The sequence below is a fragment of the Henckelia pumila genome, chromosome 1 (assembly GCF_033568475.1).
Source record: "Henckelia pumila isolate YLH828 chromosome 1, ASM3356847v2, whole genome shotgun sequence".
In the NCBI taxonomy this organism is placed as follows: Eukaryota; Viridiplantae; Streptophyta; class Magnoliopsida; order Lamiales; family Gesneriaceae; genus Henckelia; species Henckelia pumila.
Genome location: NC_133120.1, coordinates 165611483 through 165632203, shown reverse-complemented (window position 1 = coordinate 165632203; position 20721 = coordinate 165611483). Strand labels below are relative to the sequence as shown.

The window sequence follows — 20721 nt, the reverse complement described above, 5'->3', positions numbered from 1 at the left end:
TGGATTCGCCAGTCTTCATTTTGATGCTTTCGAACTTTTGAACAACTAATGAAAGTTTGTTCTCCTTAGTTTGCTCATTCCCTTCATATATTTGGAAAACTTATCCCAGATTTCTTTGGCCCTGTTAAACATTTTTATTTTGTTGAATGTTGTCTTACTAGCGTCTTATACAAAATATATTTTGCAACGTTTTCCAGATTTACCTTTTTCTTGTCTTCATTTGTCCATTTGCTCCTGGGTTTTTCAATAATTTGTGGAGCGCCGTTTGATATGGCTACAACCGTGTTGGATTTCATGATTTTGAGTGGTCCATCAGTAATCCGTACCACATATCATCATCTTGTGAGCAAGATGAGCTTGCATTCTGATTTTCCAATCATCGAAATCTTCTCGAGAGAAAATGGGAGTCTTGCTGAAGGATGCCATAGATGTGAGCTTCAAGAGATAAGATAAACCCTCTCTGACACCATTTGTTAAGATCGATGGAGTGTTAAGAGGGGGAGTAAATGAGCACTCCAAACTTTTCTTTAAACTTTGCAAGGAGCTGGAATTAGCAGCAATCCAAGCGTATCCTATCTACCGAAGTAGATGCAGCCTGCTGAATTAGTGCGGAAAAATACTACTGAACATCTACTGAAGCTCAAGTGTGGTAAGGAAAGTAACACCAAATTCCTTTGTGGAAGTTCCAAGGATAAAACCTTATACGTCTCTCATTATTCTGTTTCTAGAAGGTATCCACTAGAAGCTTTGATTGGTACACTTTCTAGTACGAACCCATTTCAACAGCACTTATCTACTGCCTACTGAAACTCCTGGTATCTTACGAAATCTAACTTTTGAATCAACTTCGTTCAAAAGATATCATTTCTCAGAACTTGATACTCTCAATTGTTTGCAAAGATTGACGTGCAATATTGATCCTAAATATCTGATATATCGATGAGTGTGCGCAAGAGAATCTTTTCGAATGGAGACTTGTGTGTTTTTCTTGAAAGCAGTAGAATGCTTCTTGTAAGTTTTATTTTCGTCTCTCTGGTGGTGTCTCTTCTCGAAGTAGCCGATCATCTTTATATAGTTGTTGGTTCCAACGTCCATAAACGACCTTATTTACTCTTTAATGATTGTCTCTGCAACACGAAATATATGTATCAGATTTATGTATTCTAAAAGGGATGTGCACAAATGCTCATTTAATGCTTAGTACGATGCATTAAATGCGATGTCTTCATCATATCAGAACGGCTATTTTAAATATGCATTGTGCTAAACTTTGCTTGCTGCTTCTACATTATTGTAAGCCTACTGGTTCTGTTCTGCTAGTACTCATACGTTCATGTTCTACTGTTTTTGTTCTACTGGTTCTGTTCTAGTCTACTGTTTTTAGACTAAGAGTATTTTCTAAAGTTCTATGATTGTCTTTACTGTTAAGTTTCTACTAGTTAATTTGTTTTGATCTACTGCTATTGGTGCAGCATACATCACCAAAACTAAAATCCTTAACAACTACTTATTTCAAACGGTGCTCAGATTCAAACTTAATTATGAAATAAATTTATTTCCCTTTATAGTTATTAAGTCATCCATTAGATAAACTTAAATTTTAATTGCTTGACTCAAAATTTTTATATTATTTTTGTACTATAAAATATTCCAAAAAATAAAAAAATAATGTTCTATAGTATGAAACATATTTCCTTCATACATTTTGCAAACATATATATATATATATATATATATATATATATATATAAGTTTTGCTATGTTGCCCATCAATCGTGTCAACTTCTGTGTCCACCATGTATAAAACACTCAACTATTGTACATGGTGGGCACAAAGGTTGGCACGGTTGGTGGGTATCATAATATAATATATATATATATATATATATATATATATATATCATCAACAATTTATCTATTAATATTTAGTAACATAAAATGTTGGTTTAATAAGTTAATATCTACTTTTGATATATTTACATGTAGTTTCAAATTTACCCCTATTCAGTATATATTATCAATAAAATTTCACAAAAACTTATGTGAGACGGTCTCACAGGTCAGTTATGTGAGACAGATTTTTATTTGAGTTATTCATAAAAAATTATTATTTTTTATATCAAAAGCATTATTTTTAGGGTTGATCTGTCTCACGGATAATAATCCATGAGAGTTGAGACTGTCTCACAAGAGACCTACTCATAAACTTCCTCATTAATTTATCTTGGTAAATTTTAATATTTGAAAGTAATATCCAACACAATATATTTTTGTACAGTTTGGTTCATTTATTTTCTATTTTACAATAAAATTCAATTTTTGTTTCTCCGATCAATTTTTCATCTCGCAACAAAATAATTACGAAATGTGTAGTAGTGCTACGAATACTTTTTGAACGAATGAAACAAGTGGGTGTTAAATATTTGGGCCATATGCCCCTCAAGAATAAATAAGGTGTCGTGGGCTTCGAATTTCCACACGTTTGAATTAGGACCAAAGTGGTTTTAAATGTACATTGGAATATGCAAAGTGGAGCTTACAACTTTATATTTTCTGATTTCCTTTTTTGTACATATAAATGTTTTCCCGATTTTCATTTACCTTTACTCAGAAAACACACAAACACACACATATTCATGTTTTATACTGAAGATAACTTGCGGGATTGGACTATGGAGAATGGCTTAAATATTTCAAGTGAAGCTTGTTGGAGATCGTACCCCAGAATTTACACTCTTTTTTCTTGTCAATGATTTTTCTCACGTAGTTTTGCAATAAGGATTTTAATGAGACAGTGAAAGAATAATGTGGATGTTACTTGTATTAATGCTCTTTTTTCCTCTTTCAGGTTTAACTCAATTCTCGCTGATTTTTATTAACAAGATTTTATAACGAGAAACATTCATCGTCAATTAAAGGATATCCACGATTGATCATCTATTGATTTGTATATATAATGGGAAAAAAAATATTGAGTGTTTTAGAAAAATATACATTTGATGATAAGATAATTATTTTATATATATCTTTCTCTATATATAAAGGATCTGCTCCTTAGACATCATCTACTATGATATTACTCTTATTTGAATATAAATCAAATTAATTACAAAAATATTATACAATCACGCAACGCGTACATCAATACACTAGTATTTATTATATATACACGCACACATGGTTAGTTGTAACTTGTAACTCTACTTAGACTAGCATAATTGCACACACGGTGTGTGACGAAAAATTATTTGTTTTCATTATACTTAATTTCAATTTAAAAATCTAATAAATTTATCGTAGAAAAATAACTTTTTTTTTGGTTAAGAATGATAACCAAATCATCATTACTTTTATTAGGTATTTTCTACTCCATTTGTTTTTTCAAATAATTTGGAATTTAAAAATAGATAAATAAATATAAATTATTATTAATTTTCAAATAAAATGGATGTACTATATATTACATACAAAATTTGGGAGAAAAATGAGAAAAAAAACACTAAATGAAAAAAAGAAAAAAAAATTGAGATAGTGAAACAAAGTGGTTTATTGTGTGTTTATTTTTTTAATATTTTTAGCATACCAAGAGACCAACTAAAGATCTCTTACATAGTAGTAGCCATGTATATATATATATATATATATCATGTTTGATGACGGTTAGAATTGTTGTTCTATCGAATTCAGTGAGGAAATTATCCCACCAACCCTTGAGTTGGCCGGTAAATCCTGCAATTAGATTGAAAGCTGTGTTGTAATCATCAAAACCTTTTGCTTTGTAAACGGTAGAAGTCATCATCATTTCTTCTAACATAGAAATGATTTGATGTTCAGTTCTTCCATCGAGAATCCATTTTAGGAGACTATCTCCAGAAAAGAATTTTTGATGTTTTTGAGGTTCTTCAAATTGCATATCTGGAAAAGATGGTCTACTATAATAATTTGGAAGAAAATTATAGTGTTTGTTAGGATCGAAATATGTGTAGAAGGGGGAGGGGGGATGAATACACAATATAAAATTTTGCGAGTACTTCGATCTGATTTGTAAGAGTTAGACAAAAGTTTCGTTTGCTTAAAACTTTTGATCTGTTCAAAAGATCTGAGCAAGTCAGGCGGAAATAATCTTCCTCACAGATTGAATGCCTAATAGTACTAATGCAAATGAAATGAAATAATTGCAGTAAAGAGATAGAGTTGTTTCTTGATGTTCGGAGATGAATTCTCCTACGTCACCCCTTCTTCTGTTTTCAGAAGGATTCCACTAGAAAAGACTTTGACTTATACAATTCCTTTGTACAAATCCAATCCAATCAATCCTTTGATAGGAACTCCTAGCAATACTCTAACTCGAAGTAGAACAATTTTTCTACTTAGAGTTTACAAGATGAAGCAACAGAGTATGCTTCGATGGTTTGAATGTTGGAACACGGTCGTTCTCCGGATCGATAAAGAAAGTGATACCCGGTGCAGCGAAAGTTTTAAAATTTTTTATATGGAACGATTCCATATGGGTATCAAATTCCTACGATTAAAATTGATAACATAAAATTTAAACAATGTAAATTTTACCTTAAAATCTCGAAGCGAGATTATGGACACCAACAGATTAAACTGCTCTTGTTGTATATCCCAGGAACTGATGAACGAACGTTTCTTCAATCAGGTCCACGAACAGAAATTTAATCCCTCTGACATACTGCACTAGAAAGTCTATCAAAAGTTTCTACGATGAGATAGAACAGATATGATCTGTTAAATCAGTCTGCAAATTCAAAAATTCACAGACTGAATTTTCAAACACTGTGAGAGAGGGGGAGGGGTTGGCCGAATTCCTTGAGAGAATGCTCTCTAGGGTTTTGAAATTTTGACCTGTGTTGTGTGTAATTTCTGTACTGCAATAACTTATTTATAATGTGAGCTGCTAACAGCTTAGGGCCCATTAGTCATAAGTTCAAGTCTGACAAGCAAAGCCCGCATGTTCAAAAATTAATATAAAATTCATCGTGACTCAGATTGATAAACCAATTTCACCAATGTGTACAGAAACCATTTCTGCATCTTTTAAAGTCAAGATAAATTTTCTGAATCCGAATTCAGTGATTTCCAAAAATGTCCATCACTATGTCATTTTAGAAAATCTTACTCCCTCTACTCTTAAATAAGAAGTCTCACTTCTTTATTCACTAAATTTAACTTTTTAAATTTAATTATCTCAACGGGGATTAGAAATCCATTACTTGTGTGACCCACAATGGTTCAGGGATACAGCTAGCCGTGGGCTCACAACTCCTTGTGACTCGGAACGACAATTTCCGACTTACCCAACGAATCATGGTAAGAGCTCCTAGAAACATCGCCCCATGATTCCCTAGGTATCACTGATAGTGCCTGCAAGAACCAATAGATTTTGGTTAGCGTACAGTACGGTCCCTTCAACCATATATCCCGATCGAATCAACAACCATTGGTACATCGAGAGTCGTTCGAGATTCGATAACTATGCAATGCATCTTGAAGATCAAATAGTGACATCGCATGTGCTACTAGGAAACCAAGTAACCTAAAACACATCATGTACTCTGGCCAGAGATTCGTCACACTAATATCTCCTCAGATTGCATAGGATATCCACACTCGCAAGTGTGCGGTGAATCCTTGATAACAAAGCATCGACTCCTATATGTGTCATAACTATACCCAATCCCGACACCTGATGACCCTAATAGAGTCGGTAAATGAGTTAAAGCACAGTACTAGCATATAGAGTCTCAATGATGTTTCAAGTAATAAGGACTAATGGTGTACAACCAAAACCGCGGACTTTATCCACTCGATAAGTGATAACCACTTGGAAAGTCCGGATAGGGTAGTTCGATCATTTATCATATGAATATCCATTTGCATGCTTTGAACATCTCTATGTTCCATACCAATGAAACGTGGTACTCGGCATCACAAATGCTAGTCTCAATCTCGAGCGATCCTTATCCTTATTAACGGACGGCTCAATCGACTAGGAACTGTTTAGAATATACAGTGACTATAAGATGTGTTTCATGATAGCCATCCCCATGTGCTACCACATCTTACTTTAGTATATTCAAGGTCTTTATCAAAATAGCAATAGTATATCATTATGTAATAATAAAATAAAGTGAACTCCATTTAAAGAACGTATATTATATTAAACAAAGATTGTTTACAAAAAGAGACTCTCAAAGCCCTTAGCCACAAGTTGGCTAATGGGGCATCAACTCTTTCAATCTCCCACTTGCCCTAAAGCCAACTAGTCATACTACGTAGTCCCATTGCTTCGCGATGTTTGTCAAATAATGGTCCTGGCAAGGGCTTAGTAAGTGGATCAGCGATATTTTCTGCAGAGGCCACTCTCTCGACAGTGATGTCTCCTCTTTCCACGATCTCCCGGATGATGTGGTATTTCCTCAGTAAGTGATTGGATCTTTGATGAGACCTTGGTTCCTTTGCCTGAGCAATGGCACCCGTGTTGTCACAGTACATCGGGACTGGACCAACAGCTTCAGAAATAATGCCCAACTCTTGGACGAAATTCCTCATTCAAACGGCCTCTTTAGCAGCAGCTGATGTCGCAATGTATTCTGCCTCAGTGGTGGAATCCGCTGTGGTGTCCTGCTTGGAACTCTTCCAAGAGACAGCACCGCCATTGAGCATGAACACAAATCCAGAGGTTGACTTCGAGTCATCCACGTCACTTTGGAAGCTAGAGTCGGTATAGCCTTCCAATTTCAGTTCTCTTCCTCCATAAACCATGAATACATTCTTAGTTCTTCTCAAGTACTTAAGAATATCCTTCACGGCTTTCCAATGCATTTGACCGGGATTGGCTTGATATCTGCTCGTGACACTCAGAGCATATGCCACATCCGTCTGGTAGATATCATCCCATACATGATACTCCCTATGGCTGACGCATATGGTATGTGTGTCATTTTCTCTATCTCTTCTTCAGTCTTGGGACACATAGACTTGGATAGAGAGACTCCATGACACATAGGTAGATTTCCTCTCTTGGACTCATCCATTGAAAACATTTTCAATATAGTGTCGATGTAGGTAGCTTGAGTAAGTCCTATCATTCTCTTAGATCTATCTCTATAGATCTTTATCCCTAGAATATAGGACGCCTCACCCAAATCCTTCATCGAGAATCTACCTGACAACCATATCTTTGTTGACTGCAACATCCCTACATCATTCCCAATGAGTAGGATGTCATCAACATAAAGTACTAAGAATGTTACAGCATCCTTAACTACTTTCTTGTACACGCATGGTTCCTTCGGGTTCTTGATGAAACCAAAATCCTTTATTGTTTCATCAAATTTCTGGTTCCAACTTCTTGATGTCTGTTTGAGACCATAGATCGATCTCTGAAGCTTACATACCTTATGCTCGCTTCCCATGGATGTGAATCCCTCGGGCTGCATCATATAGATCTCTTCCTTAATGTTTCCATTAAGGAATGCAGTCTTCACATCCATTTGTCATATCTCATAGTCATACCATGCAGCAATGGCAATAAGGATTCTTATGGACTTGAACATTGCGACTGGTGAAAAAGTTTCATCATAGTCAACACCTTGTCTTTGAGTGTAACCTTTTGCAACCAATCGTGCCTTGTAGGTCAGTACCTTACCATCAGGCCCAAATTTTCTCTTGTAGATTCATTTACACCCTATTGGAACAATTCCATCGGGAGGATCTACTAAAGACCAAACTTGGTTTGTATGCATCGAATCTATTTCCGACTGCATAGCTTCAAGCCATAAATTCGAATCCGCATCAGAAAGTGCTTCCTTGAAGTTTCTTGGATCACATCCAATGTCGGGTTCACTTTGATCCCCTTCAAGAAGAAGACCATATCTAATAGGAGGCCTAGAAGTCCTCTCGGATCTTCTAATAATAGGCGTGTCTTGTGTTGATTCTTGAGGTATAGGATCGTTATTTTGTATCTCGGGTTCTTCTCGAATTTCTTCGAGTTCCATCATCTTGCCTTTCTTATCCAATAAGAACTCCTTCTCCAAGAAGGTGGCAATCCTTGAAACAAACACTTTTGTTTCAGTGGGATGATAGAAATAATATCCGATTGAATTCTTCGGATACCCTACAAAATAACATAAGGTGGATCGACTATCCAACTTATCTCCCACTGTCTGCTTTACGTAAGTAGGACATCCCCAAATCCTCAAGTATGAATACATAGGAGCTTTGCCATTCCATAACTCGTATGGTGTTTTGTCCACTGCTTTAGTGTGGACGTTGTTCAACAACAATACCGCCGTTTCAAGAGCATAGCCCCAAAATGAAGGTGGGAGCTCAGTGAAGCTCATCATAGATCGAACCATGTCCAACAAGGTTCGATTGCGACGCTCCGAAACACCATTCAGCTGAGGTGTCATAGGAGGAGTCCACTGAGAGAGAATCCCATTCTCTTTTAGATAATCCAAGAACTCGGTACTTAAGTATTCTCCACCTCGATCTGATCGAAGTACTTAAGTATTTGGTCTCATTCACAAAATTGCAAGAAAAACCATCTCTATCAAGCATAGAAATAGAAATAATGTTTTTAACCAAATCTGGCACATATAAAACATCTCTCAAAAATAACTTAAAATCATTCTGCAAAATTAAACAAATGTCTCCCACAGCTTTGGCTTCAACTCGAGAACCATTTCCGAGCCTCAGCTGGGTCTCACCCATCCTAAGCTTGCGACTTCTTGTCATCACCTACAAATCATTGCAAATGTGAGATCCACATCCGGTATCCAATACCAAAGAAGTAGTATTAAGTGAAACATTTATTTCAATATAAAAAATACCCTTCGCAGTTCGCAATTGCTCGAAATATTCCTTGCAGTTACGTTTCCAATGACCGGGTTTCTTGCAGTGATGGCAAACATCCTTGGATTTTTCCACGTTTGAAGCCTTTGTCTTGTTTTTCTTCTCGGGTCCGGTTTTCTTGGATGGGGCAGAACGTTTCTTACCCTTTGCACTTGGCCCCTTCTTAGCAGAAGAAGAGGAGCCCACCAAGAGAACCGGTTTATCCTTCTTTAAAGTGGCTTCATAAGTTACAAGCATATTGACCATCTCTTCAAGGGAGGCCTCTATCTTGTTCATATTGAAATTCACCACAAAACCGTCAAACGATGAAGGAAGAGAGAGAAGTAATAAGTCCACATTGAGTTCATGCTCCATTACCAATTCAAGCGTTACCAACTTTTGAATGAGCCAAATCACGCGTACCCCATGATCACGGACCGAAGTCCCTTCACGCATGCGACACGTCATTAACTCTTTTACAGTAGCGAACCTTTCAGCTCTCGATTGAGCCCCAAAAAGTTCTTTGAGTTGTGCGTGAATGTCAGCAGCATTCACGATATCCTCAAATCGCCTCTGGAGTTCATCAGACATCGAAGCTTGCATATAGCATTTGGCCTTGATATCATGGTCCCACCATTTATCAAGTTTGGCCAACTCTTCCGGACTTTTATCAGCTGGTGCTTCCTTCGGAGGAGATTTTTCTAACACGTAGAACATCTTCTCCGAGGTCAAGACAATCTTCAACTTACGGAACCATTCTGTATAGTTTGCGCCAGTCAATTTGTTTTGTTCGAGAATAGAGAATAGTGGATTTCACGAATTCATCTTAATGAAATACTGAAAAGAAACAGACAATAATCAGTGATTGTTTAATTAATTTACTAAGACATAAAATAAGACAAAATTTATTTTATGAATCTCACTCCCACTATTTTAACGATTTCACTACCCTCTAGTGAAAACGAGAAACATTTTCTTTAGTGGGAACATGGAGTCCAATTGACAAACTATAGTTCCGAATAATATCAGCCAACCATAATTTTCAAATTGTAGAGCCCAATTGCTTCCAAAGCAACCTCCATGTTTTTACCTCATGTCCAATAAGGGCCCAATAATATGATGCCGTTTATTGTGACACGTCAAGATGACCCATCAATATTAAGTTGTGATGGACGGTCGCGATGTGGATCCCCAATAATATGAGCCAATCCCATGGGAGTTCCATCCAACTTACAACATGTGTCGATCCAATGTACAACTTTCCGATGAACGGGCCCCCCCAATAAAATGAGCCGGACCGTATCCGCGGGTAGCATCTCATACATTGATCGTTGATGGAAGGTAGGAATATTTAAACAATATTTAAATGCCCTTTTGTTTATCTTGATATCAATTTTAAATCATATTTAAAATGAGGGATTTTAATTTCGAAAATTTGTCTCATCATTTAAAATATTTATGCTTGCGGGATTCATACAATTTTGTCTAAACATGCATACAACAATAATATCATATATTATTTTAGGATGATCGATTCCATTACTAATCGACCCATGGTTGCCAATCACGAGTCTAAGTCCAATCCTAGGTAATATGCAAGTATGCAATGCAATCCTATTACATTGAGCTTCCAATTTACATTTCTTCGGTCTTTATTGTCTGCTGGGCCCACCTTTGTCTTCAAATCTTCATCTCCCACTAAGTCTAAAATTAACAATAAATTTTGATGACAAGCAGGGGATACATATTTAAGGGGTGGGGAACGGGCCATAAACCAGGCCCACTTTTATTACATATGACAATTCATATTGGGCCATAAACCAGGCCCATTAATAAATCCAACAACAATAATTAAAACCAAATGTAAATAACCTAACATATACCTATAACATTGGTAATGGCAATCAATCATCCTTATCCAATAATATTTAATTCAAAAATTAATTTATTGGATATCATGCAATGACAATAAAATTTAAATAGATAAAATCATATTTCATACATAAAATCTTATTTTATATATAAAATCATATTTTATCTAGTTTATCCATAAAATCATATTTTACATATAAAATCCAATTTTATACATAAAATCATATTTTATTATCAATTGTACCAAAATTAATAATTAAAGATTTAATTTATTGGATTAAATTTATAAATTTCCAAAATTCAAAATTTATCCAAAAATTAATTTTCTTACAAATTTTGGGCTCAAACAATTTTGACCCATTTCCTCGTGGACCAACTGAAACAATTTTTAATTGGGCCAAAAACTGGGCCCGATAACAATTAACGGGCCGAAATTAAAAATTTCAAAAAAAAATAATATTTAATTTTTCTGGGCTGCCCGGGACGATCCCGGGCAGTCCCCGACATTCGGGCCGGGGGACCAGCCCCGTCGCTGGGCCGCTGGGCTGCGGGCAGTAACCCCCCGGAAAATTAAAAAAAAAAATTATTTTTTCGTTTTATTTTTCTGAAAAATCGAGGCTTGTACAATTGAACAATATTTTAATCGTAAAATCTGAGAACAACCTGGCTCTGATACCACTGTTGGAACACGGTCGTTCTTCGGATCGATAAAGAAAGTGATACCCGGTGCAGCGGAAGTTTTAAAATTTTTTATATGGAACGATTCCATATGGGTATCAAATTCCTACGATTAAAATTGATAACATAAAATTTAAACAATGTAAATTTTACCTTAAAATCTCGAAGCGAGATTATGGACACCAACAGATTAAACTGCTCTTGTTGTATATCCCAGGAACTGATGAACGAACGTTTCTTCAATCAGGTCCACGAACAGAAATTTAATCCCTCTGACATACTGCACTAGAAAGTCTATCAAAAGTTTCTACGATGAGATAGAACAGATATGATCTGTTAAATCAGTCTGCAAATTCAAAAATTCACAGACTGAATTTTCAAACACTGTGAGAGAGGGGGAGGGGTCGGCCGAATTCCTTGAGAGAATGCTCTCTAGGGTTTTGAAATTTTGACCTGTGTTGTGTGTAATTTCTGTACTGCAATAACTTATTTATAATGTGGGCTGCTAACAGCTTAGGGCCCATTAGTCATAAGTTCAAGTCTGACAAGCAAAGCCCGCATGTTCAGAAATTAATATAAAATTCATCGTGACTCAGATTGATAAACCAATTTCACCAATGTGTACAGAAACCATTTCTGCATCTTTTAAAGTCAAGATAAATTTTCTGAATCCGAATTCAGTGATTTCCAAAAATGTCCATCACTATGTCATTTTAGAAAATCTTACTCCCTCTACTCTTAAATAAGAAGTCTCACTTCTTTATTCACTAAATTTAACTCTTTAAATTTAATTATCTCAACGGGGATTAGAAATCCATTACTTGTGTGACCCTCAATGGTTCAGGGATACAGTTAGCCGTGGGCTCACAACTCCTTGTGACTCGGAACGACAATTTCCGACTTACCCAACGAATCATGGTAAGAGCGCCTAGCGACATCGCCCCATGATTCCCTAGGTATCACTGATAGTGCCTGCAAGAACCAATAGATTTTGGTTAGCGTACAGTACGGTCCCTTCAACCATATATCCCGATCGAATCAACAACCATTGGTACATCGAGAGTCGTTCGAGATTCGATAACTATGCAATGCATCTTGAAGATCAAATAGTGACATCGCATGTGCTACTAGGAAACCAAGTAACCTAAAACACATCATGTACTCTGGCCAGAGATTCGTCACACTAATATCTCCTCAGATTGCATAGGATATCCACACTCGCAAGTGTGCGGTGAATCCTTGACAACAAAGCATCGACTCCTATATGTGTCATAACTGTACCCAATCCCGACACCTGATGACCCTAATAGAGTCGGTAAACAAGTCAAAGCACAGTACTAGCATATAGAGTCTCAATGATGTTTCAAGTAATAAGGACTAATGGTGTACAACCAAAACCGCGGACTTTATCCACTCGATAAGTGATAACCACTTGGAAAGTTCGGATAGGGTAGTTCGATCATTCATGATATGAATATCCATTTGCATGCTTTGAACATCTCTATGTTCCATACCAATGAAACATGGTACTCGGCATCGCAAATGCTAGTCTCAATCTCGAGCGATCCTTATCCTTATTAACGGATGGCTCAATCGACTAGGAACTGTTTAGAATATACAGTGACTATAAGATGTGTTTCATGATAGCCATCCCCATGTGCTACCACATCTTACTTTAGTATATTCAAGGTCTTTATCAAAATAGCAATAGTATATCATTATATAATAATAAGATAAAGTGAACGACATTTAAAGAACGTATATTATATTAAATAAAGATTGTTTACAAAAAGAGACTCTCAAAGCCCTTAGCCACAAGTTGGCTAATGGGGCATCAACTCTTTCATTGAACTGGGAAGCTGTAGCTTTGATATGGATCGATTTTAAGTGTATCTTTGAGCTTGATCGATCTGTGTTATGTTCTAACTCAGAATATCGAGACTTTGATCTGATGAAATAAGTATCTGAGTTGGTATATTGAGTGAAGGCTTTTTCGACTTTGAATTTGATTGCTATGTAATTTTCACTCTTGGTCTCCTTGTCTTGAATCTTCAAAATGCTTGAGTATTTATAGTTTCCAAAAGTAGACAGTAAGCCGCCAATAATTTCTGATATTGGGCTGCCAGCATATCTCATAAATAGCTCACAAATCTTGACTTAAAGCGAAGGCCGATCAACGTTCAAATTCTCATTAAATGATTTTGTCGTTTTCTTCAATTACAGCAACGGATAGATTCCTGATGAAGCTTCGATCTGGTTGTTGACCATTTGGTCTTGTGTCAATCGATCCGGTGTAATAAGATCTGTGGAGCTTGATCTGTATCTTGGTTTAATCACGATACTTTGATCTGTCAACTTTCGTAGAAATCTTTAGTCTTTAATATTTGATGAGTCCGATTAATTTATTTATTTGGTTTTGTTTTGACTTTGTAATCACCGAAATTCTAGAGTTTGATCTCCAAAAATTTCCCCCTTTTTGGTGATGTCAAAACCAAGTTAATATTCGGATAAAAAATATGATGAAGATGATAGATCGAAAATCTTTTCTAAAATTTTCTGTCATATATCAAATAATAATTTTAGACAAAATAAATGTCGAAAATTAATTCTTCAGATCTGCTTGTCTCTGCTTTTCTTCTGAACTGAAAATTTTACTTCTTTCCCTTACCTTTAGCCTTTTCCCCCTTTTTGGCAGCACCACCCTCAGATAAAAGATCTAGAATAACTGTGAGCTGAGTACCAAAAGTTTCATGAATCTGTTTGGTGTGAGCTTCAGTGGAGGCTTCGATACCTTCAAGCTTCCGAAGAATATTTATATATTCTTCAGTGTGTTGCTTTCGGACATGCAGAACAGATTCACTAATGTTGTTTACCATTTTCAGCACATGTGATCTGAAATCACGCAGCTCAGTAGAAGTTTGCAGCTGATTAGCTTGTAGTTCACCGACTATAGTAGAGAGTTGAGTGAGTGAATTAGCCAAGTGTTGATCTGGTCTGATGTCAACCGGATGAGAGAGATGAGCTTCAGTGGCGTCAGTAGAAGTAGAATCACTAATTTGAAGTAGTGAAGCAGAAGCAACAGAAGGTGTAAGGGTAATGTCCTTCATAAGCTCGGATGTTCTCTCTGGGTCTGTGATGCAAATCTCTGAGAGAGATGTAGATGGAAGATCCAAATTATCTTTGAACATAATGGTAATAGGCCTGAATATACTATGAATAAGATCAGTTTTAACTATCTCAAAGATAGGAGGCAAATCCATTACCAACTGCTCAGAAGGATCTATCATCAGAGACTCGTCAGATAAGAGACAACTTTGTTCTTCCATTGGAACAAATGGTACCAGTGCTGTGTGCGGATCAATAGCAGAGGTCTTTGTTCGTTCTGGAGAGTCCATGATGATATCTTCAATATGGGAATCATTCGGAACAGAGGTATCCATTTGCAATTCATCTGCAACTTGTTCTTTACCAGAGATAATAGTTTCAACTGGTGGAGTGTTGAGAACCGTAGATGCAGCTAGTGGTACTTCTATTTCTTTCTCAGTGGTTGAAAGGTCAGGAGGAACAGAAGAGTCAGGCTGTTCTGTATTGACAGATCGATCAGCTGACACATCTTCAGAGATCGGAGGAATCAGTGGTTCCTTGTATTGAAATTCCTGAGCAGACTGATCTGTGGGAACAACATCAATGATTAATGACTATTCTGGAACAGAAGTATCCTTAGCTGATAAAATGCTTGCATCGATTGGTTCGGTAGAGAGAGTGAGTTCATCTATCAGAGATAGTTCATCTGTTTCAGCCGGATGAGCTGAAGATGAAGGTTGAACTCTGACTGGTGCTTCTGATGGAAATTCTTGTCTCATAAGTTGAGCATTTGCTGTAATCAGATTAGCATCATTCTCCAGTTGGTTAAATGCGGCGGTCTTATCAAAAAATATCCAGACTGGTTGGATTGAACTTGGCTCTCTGTGTTCGAATGATGTGTCGAAGAGTGCTTTCCCGTAGCCTAAGTTGAACAAACTCTCTTCTGTTCAAGGCTCTAGACACCATTCTTGTTTCAGCCCATTCAAGAATTTTATCTTCAAGGACGGCAATTTTGTCAAGTGTGTTCAATTCCTTGATGTTGATGAAATGATCCTCAGTCCGATGAAAGACCCATCTGTCAAACGGCTTCATTTTTAGATCCACATTTTTGATAATGTGTTCAGCAGTCAGATCAATAATCCTTTGAATGTTTGACAGTAGATTTGGTACATCATCAGGCTGTTTGAAGAATCCGGACTGAAGCATGGATACATTAAGTTGAGTCACTGGTGGAACAACATCTTCTACCATAGAGAGAGGAATAGCTGGAACTGGCGCAAATGGAATAGGCATTGGAATCCGAGGAATCCTGACTATTCTTTTTCTTTTCTGCGGATGAGGTGGAATGATGACAGTAGTAGTAATTTGATCTGATTCAGAAGATTCGGACTCAGATGAAATTGCTAAAATTTTTCTCTTTGCCGTAGTCTTCCTTCTAGGAATTGTTCTCCTTGTAGGCGTAGCTTCCTTTGTTGATGTGATGGCCAATGATTTAGATTCATCCTGGAGCGTTAAGTCTTCAATCTTATCCGAGTGAGATGAACCATGCTTGAAAATAATCAGCTGTTTAGCTTTGTATACATTAATGGCTCTTTCATTTAAAGTCTTGTGCGGATGAAGTGCTGACGAGGGTCCCAGATAGATATTCAGATCATTCAGAATATCTCCGATTTCAACTGCAAATCCTTGAGATTGTTCTGTAGGTGTAGTTATCATAGCAGATAGAATATTGAACAGAACAACTGACCAATTTACGGTAATACCAGCAGATATAGCAACCATAACATCAAATTTCTCAGATGTAATTGCATCGAAAGAACCTGCTTTGGCCAAAAGAGATTTGGCCACAATATCGTGCAGAATCCTGAATTCCATCTTCAATTCCTTCTTCTTGCACGGAATGCGAATTGGCTTGTTTGTCAAGGAGTACATGCTCTTCATCTGCTTCTTTGTTTCAGCAGAGATTGATGAGAAATCAGTTATATCCTGTCTCGGTAAATCAAATGACGAAGTGAAAATGGTAGAGGTGATGCGGACAGATTCTCCACCAAGACTTGCAGAGATGGAGTCGTCTTCAACTTTGGCCGTCTGAAAGAATTTGGGTAGGGCTTGCTTGTAAAGCAATTTCCCGCCTTCGAGAAATTTCCACAGCCCAGATGCTTCAATCGTTCTGAACATATCCACCAATCCTTGATCTGTCAGATCGAATATTGTGTGAAAATCGATGAGAAGAACGTTTTGGGTAATGGGCGTCATCTTTGTCCTGCAAATCGAAAAATAAATGCGAGTAATCTCGTTTTTGCAAAGAATGAGCAAATTAGGGCTCAGAAGAATGCGAAGTGTAGAAGAGGCATTTTTTCGATAATTTTTAAGATGGTAAGCACGTGGAAGATGACGTAAGCGACTTTTCAAATTCAAAAAGTGCGGCTGATGTGGGATGCCAAGCACGCGGTAAAAAAATACTTTTTAATATTATCTTGGGAATGCATATCGACATAAATAAATAAATAAATAAATTCCTTATAAATATCTACTCGGATTTATCTTCCGAGTATTCCGTTTCATACTCAAACTACAAACTCAAATAAGGAAAATGAGTTCTAATATGTCTCTTGAGGAATTTAATGAAGAACTTCAGGAATTTATCCTGAAGTGGGTAATGCGTCTCTGGTTCAAAATGGAAGAGATTCGGATGTATCATCAGGCGCCATTTCTTCCACGCAAGCATGAGGATGTTTGCAAGCTTGAGGATCGCAAGGACAAGTACAAGGAGTTGCTGGGTGCCATAAGCGTTGAGGAGATCCTCTCGAATCAGGGTGTTTCCTTTTTTATGTACAGGAAAGAAGTGAGGGTCCTCACTCATCTGATCAATGCAGGTGAGTTCAAAGGGAGGCATTTTGATCCGGTTGTGTTGGAATGGTTGAACAGGTGGCGTTTGGATGCTGATGTGAGAAAGCGGGTTTGGGGGCCAATGAGAGAAAATTTAGGGGATTAAGCTAGTATGAAGAGTATGATGTACTACCTTTGAATTATGCAAAGAAATATTATGTTTTATCTTATAATTTTTGTGTTTTGTGCGTGCGATTGATACTTGTGAGTATAAACAAAAATACTAGAGAAAACTTAACCAGCATCGAATAAAATGAAAATTTATCCTGATAAAAGTTTAAACTAAACGTTTCATCTTTAGTCGGATGAAAGATCCAAAGTCAGATGAAAGATCCAAAAAAAAATTGAACTAATAAAAAAAATGGACGAAAAATGATTATGATATTTTGAAGGTTACGAAGCATAAAGCACAGAAGATAAAATAAAATAAATGTGATTGGACAAGTTGTCTATGAAATAGTTTTGCGACTTATCAACTTTCTGCAATAAAGTCAAAGAGAATTAGAAAGGCTTTGATAATCTCAAGAAGAATTATCACGATCTAGGCAGATCAAATTGAATTCCCGTAATAAATAGGTAGAAGTTGATTGGACGTTTAAAGAAGCTGAAGTGGCTGAAGCCTTTTCATCCATTTATCTGTTCCTATAAGAAGAAAAGTTACAAGACACTAGCAACTCATAATTTAAAGCAGTAAGAGTAAATGGCAAGTGAGAATAATAGCACCGTTGTTCCATCTGTTGACCAAGGGTATGAAATCCGGAAGGATTTATACAGGAGAAAGGTGTTTGAGCGCGGAATGAGGATGTGGAATTTCCTTGATTCCATTCACTGTCCTCATCCGAATCCTCCTCCGGTGACTCAGGAAATGCATCGTCGAAATTGTGCTAGGATGCAGTGGTGTAAAATCATGCTAGGTACTCATCGTGCTAGAGATATCTTGAAGTCTTCTGGAGTTCTTCTTGTCATTCTCCTCACAGAGCGAGATGAAATGCTGAACATTTGCTTTGAAGATGACGTCTGCAATGGTCAAGGCTCCATAAGTACTTGGATGATCAACTGGAGCCATGAGATGCGTAGAAGAATAGATCTAGCTCGTATAGCTTATGAGACAAATCAGTGAAATGTAATAAGTTTTATGTTCTTTATCTGTTAAATGTACTGGAATGAGTAGATATAAAAATTAAGTGTTAAGCAGATATTCCCCCTAAACATGTGATTTATTTAATCGATATCAACTAAACCAAGAACATTTCGAAAATAAAAAAACTTAGCGTCGGGTAATGGTTTGGTGAAAATATCGGCAACTTGCAAATCGGTTGAAACATGTTCCAGACGAACATCTTTCTTTTGAACATGATCTCGAATGAAATGATGACGAATATCAATATGCTTCGTTCTGGAATGTAGAACCGGATTGTATGTGATAGCAATTGCACTTGTATTATCACAGAAAATTGGTGATTCAGATGAATCAACACCATAATCTCTAAGTTGTTGTTGTATCCAGAGCAATTGTGCACAACAACTTCCAGCGGCTAAGTATTCTGATTCTGCTGTAGATGTAGCAATAGATGTTTGTTTCTTACTGAACCAAGAAATAAGCCTGTCACCAAGAAATTGACAAGTACCACTTGTGCTTTTACGATCAATTCTGCAACCTGCATAATCTGCATCTGAGTAACCAATTAGATTAAAACTAGAATCTTTTGGATACCATAATCCAACATTCTGAGTTCCCTTGAGATATTTTAGGATTCTTTTTGCGGCAATATAGTGAGATTGCTTCGGATCAGATTGAAATCTTGCACACAGACCGACTGAGAACATAATATCCGGTCTGCTTGCTGTCAGATAGAGTAAGGAACCTATAAGTCCTCTGAATAGAGTTTGATATATCGAAGATCCAGCTTCATCTTTATCCAATTTGATTGAAGCACTCATTGGAGTACTAGCAGCAGAGCAATTCTCCATTCCAAACTTCTTTAGAAGTTCTTGTGTGTTTCACCTGGTTAATGAATATTCCCTTTTCCATCTGTCTAACTTGCAATCCCAGAAAGAATGTTAATTCTCCCATCATACTTATCTCGAATTTGTCCTGCATCATCTTAGAAAACTTTTTGCATAATTTGGGGTTAGATGACCCAAATATGATATCATCAACATATATTTGTACTAATAAAGTATGATCGTCTTTGACAAACTTAAAAAGAGTTTTATCTACAGAGCCAATAGTAAAACCGTGATCATTAAGAAAAAGTGAAAGAGTATCATACCAAGCTCGTGGAGCTTGTTTTAACCCATAAAGAGCTTTATCTAGTTTGAATACATGATCTGGATAAGTTTGACTTTCGAATCCTGGGGGTTGTTCTACAAACACTTCTTCTTGGAGAAGACCATTTTGAAATGCTCTTTTAACATCCATCTGGAATACCTTAAAATTCTTGAAAGCAGCATAAGCAAGGAAAATTCGAATAGCTTCAAGTCTAGCTACAAGAGAAAAGGTTTCGTCAAAATCAATGCCCTCTTCTTGTCTGTAACCCTGTGCTACTAATTGAGCCTTATTTCTTACTACATTACCACTTTCATTGAGTTTATTTTTAAATACCCATCTAGTTCCTATTATAGATTTATCTAAAGGTCTAGGAACTAAATTCCAGATAGAATTTCTTTCGAATTGATTCAATTCATCTTGCATGGCTTCTATCCAATTACTGTCAAGAAGAGCTTCTTCTACTTTCTTAAGTTCTATATGAGAAATAAAAGCAGCATGCATGAATTCATTAATCATCTGACCTCTGGTTCTCAAAGGTGCAGATGGATTACCTATTACTAGGTTTGGTGGATGAGTTTTGGACCATCTGTAATTTGGACCAAGTTGATCTGTGTTTCCTTGTTGATCTTGATCATCATGATGTGCAATATGATCTGTGTTTGTAGTAATCTCATTCTCAACTGGTGGTTCTTCTGGTCTCTGTTCTTCAACTAGATCTGGTTCACATTGAATATTTTGTATGATCTGGATTTCTTCTTCATCATCTGAATCAAGCTTTGCATCCTCAATTCTGTTACTGAGATCATTTAGGCTTGAAGATTCATTAGTTACAGATGTTTAATAAAAAAAAACATGTATAGATTCTTCAACTGTTAGAGATTTAGTATTATATACCCTATAAGCTTTACTAACAGATGAATATCCAAGAAACAAACCAGCATCTGATCTGACATCGAGTGCAGTCAGATGAGTCTTACCATTGTTGTGAATGAAACATTTGCAACCAAATACCTTGAAATATGATATCACTGGAACTTTACCATACCAGATCGCATAAGGTGTTTTTC

At 36.6% G+C, this 20721-nt stretch overlaps 1 protein-coding gene across 1 annotated transcript; it reads right to left on the bottom strand.

Annotated features, from left to right (window-relative positions):
- Positions 1–18603: 18603 nt before the first annotated feature.
- Positions 18604–19353, bottom strand: LOC140874382 (secreted RxLR effector protein 161-like). Its single transcript, XM_073277666.1, has one exon. It carries the CDS (start codon positions 19351–19353, stop codon positions 18604–18606), a length of 750 nt encoding a protein of 249 aa, XP_073133767.1.
- Positions 19354–20721: the final 1368 nt, after the last annotated feature.

What these genes read in the sequence shown, in the direction of transcription:
- LOC140874382 (XM_073277666.1), bottom strand. Translation starts at nt 19,353, where the DNA reads ATGGAGAATTGCTCTGCTGCTAGTACTCCAATGAGTGCTTCAATCAAA.